The sequence below is a fragment of the Mytilus trossulus genome, chromosome 14 (assembly GCF_036588685.1).
Source record: "Mytilus trossulus isolate FHL-02 chromosome 14, PNRI_Mtr1.1.1.hap1, whole genome shotgun sequence".
In the NCBI taxonomy this organism is placed as follows: domain Eukaryota; kingdom Metazoa; phylum Mollusca; class Bivalvia; order Mytilida; family Mytilidae; genus Mytilus; species Mytilus trossulus.
Window position 1 is genome coordinate 72,075,427 of NC_086386.1, and position 13,132 is coordinate 72,088,558.

At 32.6% G+C, this 13,132-nt stretch overlaps 1 protein-coding gene across 6 annotated transcripts in view; it reads left to right on the forward strand.

Moving 5' to 3' along the window:
* The window catches only part of LOC134697251 (CD109 antigen-like), a 65,975-nt gene that overhangs the window by 6,706 nt on the left and 46,137 nt on the right, over positions 1-13,132 (forward strand). For all 6 annotated transcript variants that reach the window (XM_063559402.1, XM_063559408.1, XM_063559407.1 and 3 more), the window contains exons 2-13: positions 3,763-3,814; positions 4,435-4,595; positions 6,490-6,515; positions 7,033-7,186; positions 7,644-7,714; positions 7,996-8,121; positions 8,542-8,581; positions 9,601-9,685; positions 10,319-10,433; positions 11,121-11,351; positions 11,639-11,866; positions 12,268-12,366. In XM_063559402.1, the coding sequence (XP_063415472.1) occupies positions 3,765-3,814; positions 4,435-4,595; positions 6,490-6,515; positions 7,033-7,186; positions 7,644-7,714; positions 7,996-8,121; positions 8,542-8,581; positions 9,601-9,685; positions 10,319-10,433; positions 11,121-11,351; positions 11,639-11,866; positions 12,268-12,366 (1,386 nt within the window). In that variant the 5' untranslated portion in view covers positions 3,763-3,764. The remainder of the gene's footprint in view (positions 1-3,762; positions 3,815-4,434; positions 4,596-6,489; positions 6,516-7,032; positions 7,187-7,643; positions 7,715-7,995; positions 8,122-8,541; positions 8,582-9,600; positions 9,686-10,318; positions 10,434-11,120; positions 11,352-11,638; positions 11,867-12,267; positions 12,367-13,132) is intronic.

The following is a 13,132-nucleotide window of genomic DNA, read 5'->3' on the forward strand; positions in this document are numbered from 1 at the left end:
CTATCCACGGCAGTCACAGAGTTTATTAAATAGAGAGGGTCTGTATACTATATCAATGACCACTATGGATCGATTAGTAAACTTAGAATTGAAAGCAAATACGCTATATTTATATAGTAATGAATGTTCATAATATACAGATTAGCGCTAAAAATTATCATGTGAACTTTTGATACCTTTTCTGAATTTCTCCAGTCATTTAATCTTTTACAAAATTCATTGATTACAAAAAAAAGAAGACGTGGTATGATTGCCATGTTGAGACAACTCTCCACAAGAGACCAATATATGACACAGATATTAAAAACTATAGGTTACCGTACGACCTTCAACAACGAGCAAAGCCCATACCGCGTACTCAGCTTTAAAAGGTCCCGAACTGACAATGTAAAACAATTCAAACAAAAAAACTGGAGGCCTTATTTATGTACAAAAAAATGAACGAAAAACAAAAATGTAACACATAAACAAACAACAACCACTGAATTACAGGCTCCTTACTTGAATGTTCATAAATGTATGTTCATATTGAAATTGATAGAAAACCAAAAAATGGGAATATTGGAAATAAAGGAAGAGGGATAAAAAAAAAAAGCATTTTCCTGTCCTTAATGAGAGGAGGGATATGACCTTTATCGGAACTCCGGGATCGGGTGTTTTTAAACTCGGGATTTCGGGATTGACCCTTTCGGGATCCGGGATTTCCTTTTTTAGAATTTCGGGACCTCGTGATTTCGTTTTTTAAGCCCGGGATTTCGGGATTTTATGTTTTAAAGCCCGGGAAGGCGGGATTTCGGGATCAGGACCCCTCCTATCCCCCTCCAATAACCTATGACTTATGATATTTTTGCTGAAATTTTCCAGTCTTTTAATATTTTACAAAATTCTTCCAACAACACTTTACATACTTTAAACTACGCTCTGAATGCCCGCGATTTCGCGGGTGTGTTCTAGTAGTCTTTAAAAATGTAATAGTTAAACAGATAACTGCAACGACACACTAATACAAAGTCCACAAGCGAATCATGTATTGCTTTTTAGGCATTTGATTTTAAGTAAGACTGACGGAACAAAAATATAATTATTTTGCCGTCTACAAAAATCATCAGAAATATATTTGTATTGTCTGATGAAAGAAATTACACGTTATAGTTCCATGGACACAATCATAATATCACATAGACACGTATATACCTTCAAATTGCCGTCGTTTTTTTCCCCCTTCAAAATCACGACTGGTCATACAGACAAAAAATCTGAAATCGCTTCTAGAATACAGACAGTTTTTAGACTGATCGTACAGTAATTTATTTTGGAATCCTCAAGGAAAGCATATTTTTTTTAATTTGAAATACGAACATTCTACTTAAATACGGTAAGAATATTGAAACAGTATATATTTAACTGTAAACTGATGCAAATATTTGCAATAAAAGATTATTTGCTTTGTACTACGAGAGCAAAATTGTCAATCGATTTCCCTTTTTTCTATGAAGTTGATGTGATGCACACGTATATTTTATATTCCACTTCATGTTTTTGTTACAGTTACTCATATTTATGATGCATATATATATATATACATACATTTAAGATGTGCAAAGCACTTTATAGATATAGGAGTAAACAAATGATGAGAAAAAGCACCAAAACAAAACCGTTCTGTTAGCCAGTTTGAAATCCTCGCTTCGAAAATCGCGACTTCCGGACAGCGTACAGAATAGTATCTACACTGTGAATTATAAAAGTTTGCTATGTTGTACATGTAATACCTTTTCTGGTATTCCATCTGAAACTGTAGCTTTCTTCATATCTATTTAGATATTTTTCGCAACTTTGTCGTAGGTTTATTTTCGTAAAAATAAATTGTTTTTAAATCGGTCGGTTATCATTCATATGAGCTCTACTAGGATATGTTGAGGATTAATCTGTTACATATCTAGGAGACGATTTTTTTATTTGGGGAGGGGGCAGGAGAATCTTCGAAATGAATATAGCTAAAAATAAATAACTCAGTAAAAGACAGGATGAGTACTGTTTAATCATTTTATTTTTATTTTTCTTAGTTGTGTTTTGGAGCCTCGCGTCGATCTGCTCTATCGGTCACCCTCTCAGCTAAGTGTTATTTGTCGATCTGCTCTATCGGTCACACTCTCAGCTAAGTGTTATTTGTCGATCTGCTCTATCGGTCACACTCTCAGCTAAGTGTTATTTGTCGATCTGCTCTATCGGTCACACTCTCAGCTAAGTGTTAATTGTCGATCTGCTCTATCGGTCACACTCTCAGCTAAGTGTTATTTGTCGATCTGCTCTATCGGTCACACTCTCAGCTAAGTGTTATTTGTCGATCTGCTCTATCAAGTGTTATTTCTCGATCTGCTCTATCGGTCACACTCTCAGCTAAGTGTTATTTGTCGATCTGCTCTATCGGTCACCCTCTCAGCTATGTGTTATTTGTCGATCTGCTCTATCGGTCACACTCTCAGCTAAGTGTTATTTGTCGATCTGCTCTATCGGTCACACTCTCAGCTAAGTGTTATTTGTCGATCTGCTCTATCCGTCACACTCTCAGCTAAGTGTTATTTGTCGATCTGCTCTATCGGTCACACTCTCAGCTAAGTGTTATTTGTCGATCTGCTCTATCGGTCACCCTCTCAGCTAAGTGTTATTTGTCGATCTGCTCTATCGGTCACCCTCTCAGCTAAGTGTTATTTGTCGATCTGCTCTATCGGTCACCCTCTCAGCTAAGTGTTATTTGTCGATCTGCTCTATCCGTCACACTCTCAGCTAAGTGTTATTTGTCGATCTGCTCTATCGGTCACACTCTCAGCTAAGTGTTATTTGTCGATCTGCTCTATCCGTCACACTCTCAGCTAAGTGTTATTTGTCGATCTGCTCTATCGGTCACACTCTCAGCTAAGTGTTATTTGTCGATCTGCTCTATCGGTCACCCTCTCAGCTAAGTGTTATTTGTCGATCTGCTCTATCGGTCACCCTCTCAGCTAAGTGTTATTTGTCGATCTGCTCTATCGGTCACCCTCTCAGCTAAGTGTTATTTGTCGATCTGCTCTATCGGTCACCCTCTCAGCTAAGTGTTATTTGTCGATCTGCTCTATCGGTCACCCTCTCAGCTAAGTGTTATTTGTCGATCTGCTCTATCGGTCACCCTCTCAGCTAAGTGTTATTTGTCGATCTGCTCTATCGGTCACCCTCTCAGCTAAGTGTTATTTGTCGATCTGCTCTATCGGTCACCCTCTCAGCTAAGTGTTATTTGTCGATCTGCTCTATCGGTCACACTCTCAGCTATTAAGTGTTATTTGATTTTTTATACTGAATAGTATATCATTGTGGTCTTTTTAATTTTGATTTTAAATTAATTAAGTGGGACGTCATGTTCATATCAGCGTTACAGTTATTTGAAAGAAAAATAAAAACTAGTATACTGAGCAAGATGTATTTTTTTTATTTGACAGTTTGTGAACTAGTTTTGAGGTCACAACGAGAAGATAGTCATAGGTTTTAAAATCATTGATGTACATCAATTCACTAGTCTTTAACTTTCAAATTTGAATGGTCTGCACGAAAGGGTGGCATTCAAAAATGGTCCCCCGGTGAACCATTGTATAGAGTAAATTATCTCCCGAGTACTACCCAATTAAAATCTTGCATTTTAAAGGAAAATATAATAAACAATGTTATTTATTCTTTAATTTATGCGAGTGTTATAACATTATGCGAATTTTAGTCTTATTTCTTTTCCAGATATGCGACTGTTTTTGTTATTGGTCGTAGTTACGGCCGCGATTGCGGAAGAGTAAGTAATACATAGCATATCTGCAGTAATAAAACACAGTACATATATATATATATATGTGAAAATTGAATCATGATGTCACATTTTCTTATTTTTAATATAATTTTGATACTGTGAATCTGACGCCACGAAAAAAGGTGCCCACATTAAAAGATGTTTTTCACATTTTTGTTTTTTTTTATTATGGAAAAAGAGAGATAAAACTTGTTTCAAATCATTAAAGAAACGGATTCCGCCATCGAATATCGTTCAATCAGATATTTCTCCATTACCGACAGTTAAAGTTTAACGTTTTAAAAAGGGTCCTCTTTAAACACTCAACAAACCTTGCATTTTTAGTTTTTTCTCCATTTTGTCTCAGACACAGCATGAGCTTGCCTTGTTGTATTTGTTTTAAACAATTGGTTGTATTTCTGGAATAATAAATGCTGCATTTCTCATTTTCGATGTTCATATGAAATTCAACGAGTTTTAATTGCAAACAAAATACAAACAACATTCAACATGTCACCACATTACGATGCTAATTTAAATTATAACATCATTTGTCATTAAAAAAAAAAATTCTTCATAACTGATTATAATGAAAGAAAAAATATAGAAAGTTCGTTGTTTTTCAGTACGTACGTGATTATAACCCCAACCGATATTCGCCCAGGTGTCGCACTTAGTATTAACGTCAACATCCTTAAAGCATCAAGCGATGTCACAGTCCAAGCTCAAATAACTAGGTCAACTGATAAAGTTCCAATTGGTACAGCACAGGGAATATTTCAACAAGGTAAGCTCAAATGATTTATAAAAACAGTATTTGAAACATATTAACAGAATAAGCTCAACTGATAAAGTTACAATAGTACAGCATATGGAACATTTCAACAAGTTAGGCACAATTTGTAAAGCTCAAATAAATACAGCATATTAGAATATTTCAACATAGTAAGCAAAATTTATATAGCTTCAAAAAGTATAGCACATTGGAACATTTTAACAGAGTCAGCACAATTTGTATAGCTTTAATATGTACAGCACATTACAACATTTCAACATAGTAAGCACAATTTATATAGCTTCAAAAAGTATAGCACATTGGAACATTTTAACAGAGTCAGCACAATTTGTATAGCTTCAATATGTACAGCACCATGGAACATTTCAACATAGAAAGCACAATTTGTATAGCTTCAAAATGTATGTAACACATTAGAACATGTTAAAAGAGTCAGCACAATTTGTATAGCTTCAAAAAGTACAGCATATATATGCCATATTTCAACACTTCAACATAGTAAGCACAATTTGTATAGCTTCAAAAAGTATAGCACATTGGAACATTTCAACATAGTAAGCAAAATTTATGTAGCTTCAAAAAGTACAGCATATTTCAACACTTCAACATAGTAAGTACAATTTGTATAGCTTCAATTAGTATAGCACATTAGAACATTTCAACATAGTTAGCACAATTTGTATAGCTTCAAAAAGTACAGCACATTAGAACATTTTAACAGAGTCAGCACAATTTGTATAGTTTCAATATATACAGCACATTAGAACATTTCAACAAGTAAGCACAATTTGTATAGCTTCAAAAAGTACAGCCTATTAGAACATTTCAACATAGAAAGCATAATTTGTTTAGCTTCAATATGTACAGCACAATAGAACATGTCAACAGAGTCAGCACAATTTGTATAGCTTCAAAAAGTACAGCATATTTCAACACTTCAACATAGTAAGCATAATTTGTATAGCTTCAATAAGTATAGCACATTGGAACCTTTCAACATGATAATGGATTTGAAAAACCTATATGTATATCAAATTATAGATCTTGTTAACTGAACACTTTACAAATACAATACAAGAAATCAATTATTAGTGATGCTGTCTCAATTCGTAATTTTAAATATATTTATACTGCAATCAGCTATTTTACTGTACAGATAAAGCTATACGTATAAACGTTAGCTTTATACGTCAATGACCCCAATTGACCTATAAGCCCCGCCTCCTTATTGTATTTCATCAACAACATCACGTCACGACCATGACAACGTAAAGTAACAATGGTCAAACTTTTTTGAATTTAAACTTTTATGTCTTCAAATTGGTTATTTATATATCATGTTTATCAAATGCTATTAATTAAGTTCCTTTTCCCTTTCTAATTCCTTAATACGCCAATGTCTTACCACCTGGACTACGCTCATAGGGAAATACCCCAAAATGGTACCCAAAGAGGGAAATTCCAAACACTATTTTTAACAGTTTTTGTTACATGTTTTTTTTTCATTTTTCATTTTTTTTTTCGATTTCAGTATAAAGACAATATACGTATAGTGTCTTGAAATATGAAATTTATTTGTATTCGGCACGAAACGGGAAAATGCTCGGTAGAACCTCGCATTTTCCCGTTTCTAAGCCTCATACAAATAAATTTCATATTTCAAGACACTATACGTATATTGTCTAAATATATGTATATGTATTAAAATAACATGACCAATCATCGGCATAATGGAAAAACGAGGTGTTTTTTTGGATTTACCTTCATCATGCACTCTCATACTCAAAACATTGAAAGCCAATGATGTACAACTATCTTATAACACGAAAAACTGTTACATCTTGATTGTAGCCAATATATGTTTTATACTCTTATCATTTTTCAGGAACTCCAAAACTTCTAGAAGTACAGGTAAGTTTGACATTTAAAAAAACTTTCATTAGATACAGCTGATCTGGCATGAGATATTTTTATATATTAAACTTATTTACAGATTCATATTGTGCAGGTTTTTTATCCCAACTCCTTGATTACGATGATTCGTCATGTATATCATTAACTTCATTTATATTAGGCAAAAGCTATATAAGTTTGTAAAACAATGCAAATAATGAGAAAAATAATTATAATTAAAACAATAATGATAATCATATCGACGATGATATAAATCATGATATATTTACAGTTTATATGATAACTTCTTACATTTAAAAATCATGTAAACCGAAAATCAGTTCAATTAATGGTGTGGGTTTTGTAAGGGGTGCATATTTCTTTCTTAAGTCTCCCTCCCATTTGTAACATTTAACATGCCTAATGGTTTGCTTGAACACGTACAATGTTAGGATGTTTTTTTTTTAAATTTTGAATATATTATCTTATTGAAAATATTAAACCTTGATAAAGCCATTTGAACGTTGTATTGAAGGTTCCAGACGATCTTCATTCCGGAAGTTATGAGATAGAAGTGACTGGCTCCGGAGGACTAGTTTTTACAAACAAAACTGGCTTGAGTTACCAGTCCAAGGGTATATCTATCTTCATACAGACAGATAAAGCCATGTATAAACCAGGACAGACAGGTACACCGACAAAACATTGTTTGTTAGTATGGAATAAGAACAGTACTTTGTTGAATTTGTAATATCAGATTGAATAACACAGCACATCTTAACTTCTTAAGTACCTTCAATGTCCTAAAATAATGACAAAAACGACCAAGATTTTCTTCACAATTTTAAAAACAATATAAAAGTACGGCTGCTTAATGCCAATTGAGGAAAAGATCAGAAGCAAAAATAAGACTGTCAACACTATTTATGACAAACCTCAATAGCGGATAACACTCATAACATCTATTAGGATTCATTAGATCGGTTTCCTGCTGGTTGCTTAACGCCCAGTGGTAAATATGTCATATATTTTCAGAACGAAGAATTTATTAAAAAAACAGTATTTTAGCCAATCAATTAACGGTTCATGACTATTGGTTTACATATTAATGGGTAATTGGATATGTCTCATAACTTTTTATTCCAGTTCATTTTCGGGCATTCGCTATGTACCCAAACCTGACTGTAATCGATAGTCCGATGGACATAGAAATCTATGTAAGTAGATTGAAAAAACACATTTAATGATGAATTAATAAACAACAAATAAAGAAAAATTATAATGAACTTTCAAAAATGTCAATATGAATTTACCTCTATTAGCATGTTTTGCCTTGGATATTACTACTATTAAATTAAGAAATTCGTAAACAAATATTAATAGAATCTTAAATTTGATGGTTACTTATCAAAACTAAGATACAATCATCTACATAAAATCTAATTTAAAAACAAAGAGGATTTTTCCTAGTATTACAGTGTAATATGATACTTTTAAGGATCCTAACACAAACAAGATAAAGCAGTGGTTACAAGTCCGAGATGCCAGTGGTGTTCTTACTAACTTTATGATTATGGATACTCAGCCTGTACTTGGAGATTGGAAGATCAAAATTATTACACATGTAAGTTTTACATATGTGTCATGTTATTTAGTTTTCATCAATCCCTATCAGACAGTGGAACATTATAATACATCTGTTGTAAAAACAATAATGTGTATTGAAGTCTTCTTCTCAATTTATGAAATCAAAACTCATAAAATTCATATTAAAAAATGATGGCTTGAAAGTACTGACTAATACCAATGTTACATTTACATTACAAACACATAAACATAGGCGGGATATACATATAAAAGAAATTGTAAAACATTTAATTCAATTGCATTCCAAATTTATCAGAAAAAGTATAAATGATTTTTTAGATAATTTAGTGGATCTACAAATCCACCTTCATCCAATCATGCATAAAATGCAATTTTTCTAATCATAGCTGATTTTTGCTGAAAACTTATTTGATATTTAGTTTTACTTGATTTACAGGGTCGTTCTGAAGAAAAGGTTTTCACTGTTGCCCACTATGGTAAGGTATTTGAAATGAACAAGTTGCATCAATCTTTTAATGCTTTTTATAGGTTGTAATTCAAACAAAGAAATTAAAACTGAAAGAATACGGTTTTATACAATTTTTCAACTGAGATTTACTAAAAGAAAAATAAGGGACGGCATAATCAAAATAATGGCATCACATTTAACAATGGCTGCCATTTCACAAGTTTCAAATGTACCGCCACTAGCATATTAGTTTAACAGAAAAGACGTTCAAATTGGCCATTGAAAAATTCTAATCCAAATGCTTTAACAATTCTGATTTTGAGGTTAAGCATAACCGATTTAAAACATTTTTTTTTAAGTGTCCTGGAACAAACGTCACTTTTTACTTAATAAGTAGAATCGGTTGCGTCAGTAATAACAACATTGACTGATACCACCATTCATTTTATCCCACATATGTGCATTTCCGTAAAAAGTTTCTCCTAAATGTAAAAATTACGTTTTTAAATCTTCTTTACTGACATGTTCTAAAAAAACATTTCAAAGATGGTAGATTTCGCGAGCATGACATTTGAAAGGAATATATATGTGTCACAGATAAGTGCGGTTTTGTCCCAAAAAAAACCCTTGGAAATAATACACTCTTTAATAAATGTCATGCGGCGAAGTCTGATGATTAGTTTCCAATTATCAGAACAACAATCCTCTATTGTGACATCCATAATATGTGTATATAAATTTTTTGTTTGTTTGAGCAACACAACAAGTATAAATGAACATGTGTATACCCTCAAAACACTGCATAGAAAATTAATGATTCCTCCGGAACTTTTCAGCTAGTTATTTCTTTCCGCTCGGAACTTTCTTACGTCGGAACAAAAGAGCATTTACAAACTCAGGTGTTCTGGAAGGGGGTCCTTCGGAACATGTGGCACCCTTCTGAAACTTAATCTCGATGAAATTGGAATAAGACCGTCAAAATCTCTGCAATGATCAGTAGGGAAAACCATGACTGAATTAATTAACTTATATATTTTATAACTGCAGTGTTACCAAAGTTTGAGGTGTCAATAGAAGTGCCTGCATTTGGTTTAGCGAGTGATACAAATTTACAAGGAACTGTTAAGGCGACGTAAGTAGATAGATGGACAGAACCAATCGTCCAAAATATCACTATTGACAAAATATAGTAATGGTCATTACTTTGGTATCCAATCATCCTTGAATTCGAGTGTTTCGTAAACTTTACCTGGTGTCCTTATATTTAAGTAGTAATAATTTTTTTTGTGCGTTGATTTTGATCAAGTTTGTTTTGTCCAAAGGTCATTGTTTATCCCTGTATACAACATTTTTTTCTTGTAACAGACTATCTTTGAACTAGTCTCTGTAAGGGTTCTTTGGTCGAACTAAATCATCACACTCCCCCAGAACGATTATTCGAATGGTCGTTCTTATTCAGACGGATGTGTTTGTATATTGATATATTCCGCCATAAGAATGTGTTTTACTACCAGAAGATGATTGTTCAGATGAATTTTATCCCCAGTCAAAGTCTGTGGTCTGCTTTTAATAGAGTTAACATTTGAAATAAAGAAATGTTCTAAATTACTTTCTTACGTTAAATACTAGTCACATTGTGAAAAGAGGCGCATCATCCTTCTTTGGCAATGACATTTGAATGCAGGCTCATTACGAATAAAAAATAATACTGTGAACTCTCCAAACTATATGAACATCTGACTAGTAAATGTTTTATACTTTGCAGATATACCTATGGAAAGCCTGTTAAGGGAACAGTCAAACTTCGAGCTAAACTGGATTACTGGTATCGTCCATGGCAATACAATGGATCAGAACCGATGGTGGAACTCTCCCTGAATGTAAGAACTGGATGAAAAATTAAAAAAAAAAATTGTTTTATTCTTAGAAAATGAAAAGTAAAATTTGAATGACGACTTTAAATAAATGTCTCAATATATGTGTCACAGATGATATCAGTATTGTCTCAATAATTGCAGTCTTAATCGTCTTTATGTCGGTCTAAATATTCAAATTTGAATTTCTCTTATTGTGAATTAGTGTTTTTTCACCAATATTTTTTTTGGTCACGATATTTCGCGAATGTTACCATGACACGTATCTACCAAAAAGTTTAAGTATAGATATAACCTAAATATATTTCTGATAGATTGCATTAACATTGCGAGTAAGAGCACGTTTTGTTCACAAGTCGATTATTTGCATATTTTAAAAGATGTGAATGTAGTAAGTCAATGCACTCTTGCTCTTTAAAAGTTTGCAAAATATTTAAATTTTCGAATATTTTGGCGTCGAGAATAACTGAAGAGAATGCATTGCCGAAATGCGTATCTGGTGCAGTAACATAAGCGTCGTTTATATTTTGATGCAATTACGTCAGACTGCTGAGTTTTTCGAAAATTTTGTTTTCTTTGGAAAGAAGAAAGATCAATATGCTAAAGTTAATTATCACCAATTAACAAATAACATGCAGACGTTTGTATTTTATATATGAAACATATAATTGTATTTCTAATTATTTTTTTCAGTTAGATGGAGAATCCAAATTCACACTTCCTTTGTCAAACTTTCTGGTGAACACTCGCAATTACATCACATCTGGAAGATCTCTAAAAATAGAGGCAAATGTTACTGAAAGCTTGACACATATTACTTTGAGCGGGAAAGACTCTGTGAAATTTTATTCACATGCCGAAAAGATAGAATTTCTTCAGTCGAACCCGAATACGTTTAAACCCGGACTACCATACACAGCATATGTAAGTCAGTATATTAACCCCGCTACATGAAAAGAAAAATTACAGTATGATACAGTTATTATTTTTATTACCAAGATTTTATACTACATGATGATATTTAAAAAAAAAATTAAGTTGGATAGATCTATGCCGTAAACACATTTATGTATTTCTTATGTCACAATTCTTATATTTTTATAGTTGATTTAATTATTGATTGCGTTTAACGTGTATTGTTGTAATCGGAATTTCAGTTAAAATATTACTTGGAAATTATTTACCCTTCCCCCGGGTTTTCTGTTTTATAGATGCGTGTTGCTAGACAAGATGATACACCTGTGATGGGAGCCAAGTCCTCTGTTGTTGTTCATACCACTGTAACATATCAATTACCAGAACCAACCACCACACCTAAATACTATTATCCACAATCTAGAACGTACACAATAAAGGACAGGACTTTTACTGTTCCCGACTCTGGTGTTGTACCTATTCAGGTAGACATACCAGACAATGCTACTAGTATTTCACTACGAGTAAGTTCACATCATTTACATTATATTTTGTTGCATTTCGTATGTTTTTTTCTAATATCATGAAATGGTAGTATTAAAGTTAAAATGATTATAAATAAACCCTTAATAAATACCAGGATTGAAATTTTGTGTTTGCATCAAACGCGCGTTTCAACTACATAAATGCTCAAATAAAAAAAGGTAAAAAGGTCAAGTAAATACAAAGTTAAAGAGCACTGAGGTCAAAAAATTTCTACAGTAATTTTTTTCTGAGGTAGAAAAGCCTTAGTATTTCCAAAAAAAAATTGAATGTAAATAAATGTTTTCTGACATACATTTAATAAAAATGATAGGTAAACAATGTTTGGAGCATTGGACTGTGAAAATTAAAATATTCAGAACCCGTCTCTCTTTTTTTTCAGGCGACGTATGGATCATTGTCAGCTTACAAAACGCTTTCTAAAAGCTACTCACCAAGCGAAAGCTATATTCAATTATTTTTACGTTCTTCTCACTTAAAGGTAAATATTTTATGCTTTTAGGTAAAAGATATATCTGAAATATCTCAGTGACTTACTTGTCATTTGTATTATTTCGTTGTTATATACTATAGTTATATTAATAAATGTACAAATACCATCATATCAGACGAATAAGCTGTCATGAAAATACCGGTTTAAAACGGTTTACCATTTTTAACCTGTGGTTTGTTTGTGAGGTATTTTGAACTTAATTGTTTGTCTTTCGACAGTTTAATTTGGTTTGTGTATTGATGGACAATTTCAACTCGTGTAATTGTAAGAGCTTGCAGCTGCTAGCTAGGCTTTTCGTGGGAGATTTTATGGAAATAATTGTGCAAATCGTGATACAGGCATGAAATTCGGTATAAAGATTGATGTTTTAAAAACATCAGATGCTGGCCATAAAAAAAAATTCATTTTTTTTCGAAATGGCCACCACTAACTTTGGTTATTGCGTCATATCCAATTGGCTAAATTTCGTTAATCTTTTGAAAGAGGTGTAATCCAATGTAAGTTCTCATTAGACATAAGTTACAGATCCTAAAGTACGATGAAACAATACATAAATGAAGAAATAAAGTGACATCTGGTTCCAAAACAGCGACATAAACGTTGAAATTGTCAATTTTTATGATTTCCATCAACTTACCAAGTGATATCACTTACTTCGTTAATGCCTAGTTTGGTTAGATAGAAAGGTTACTTATCTTTTATATTTCTGACAGTTGCCAACACTACAAAAGTAAAAAAAGTCGGAAAAGACCAG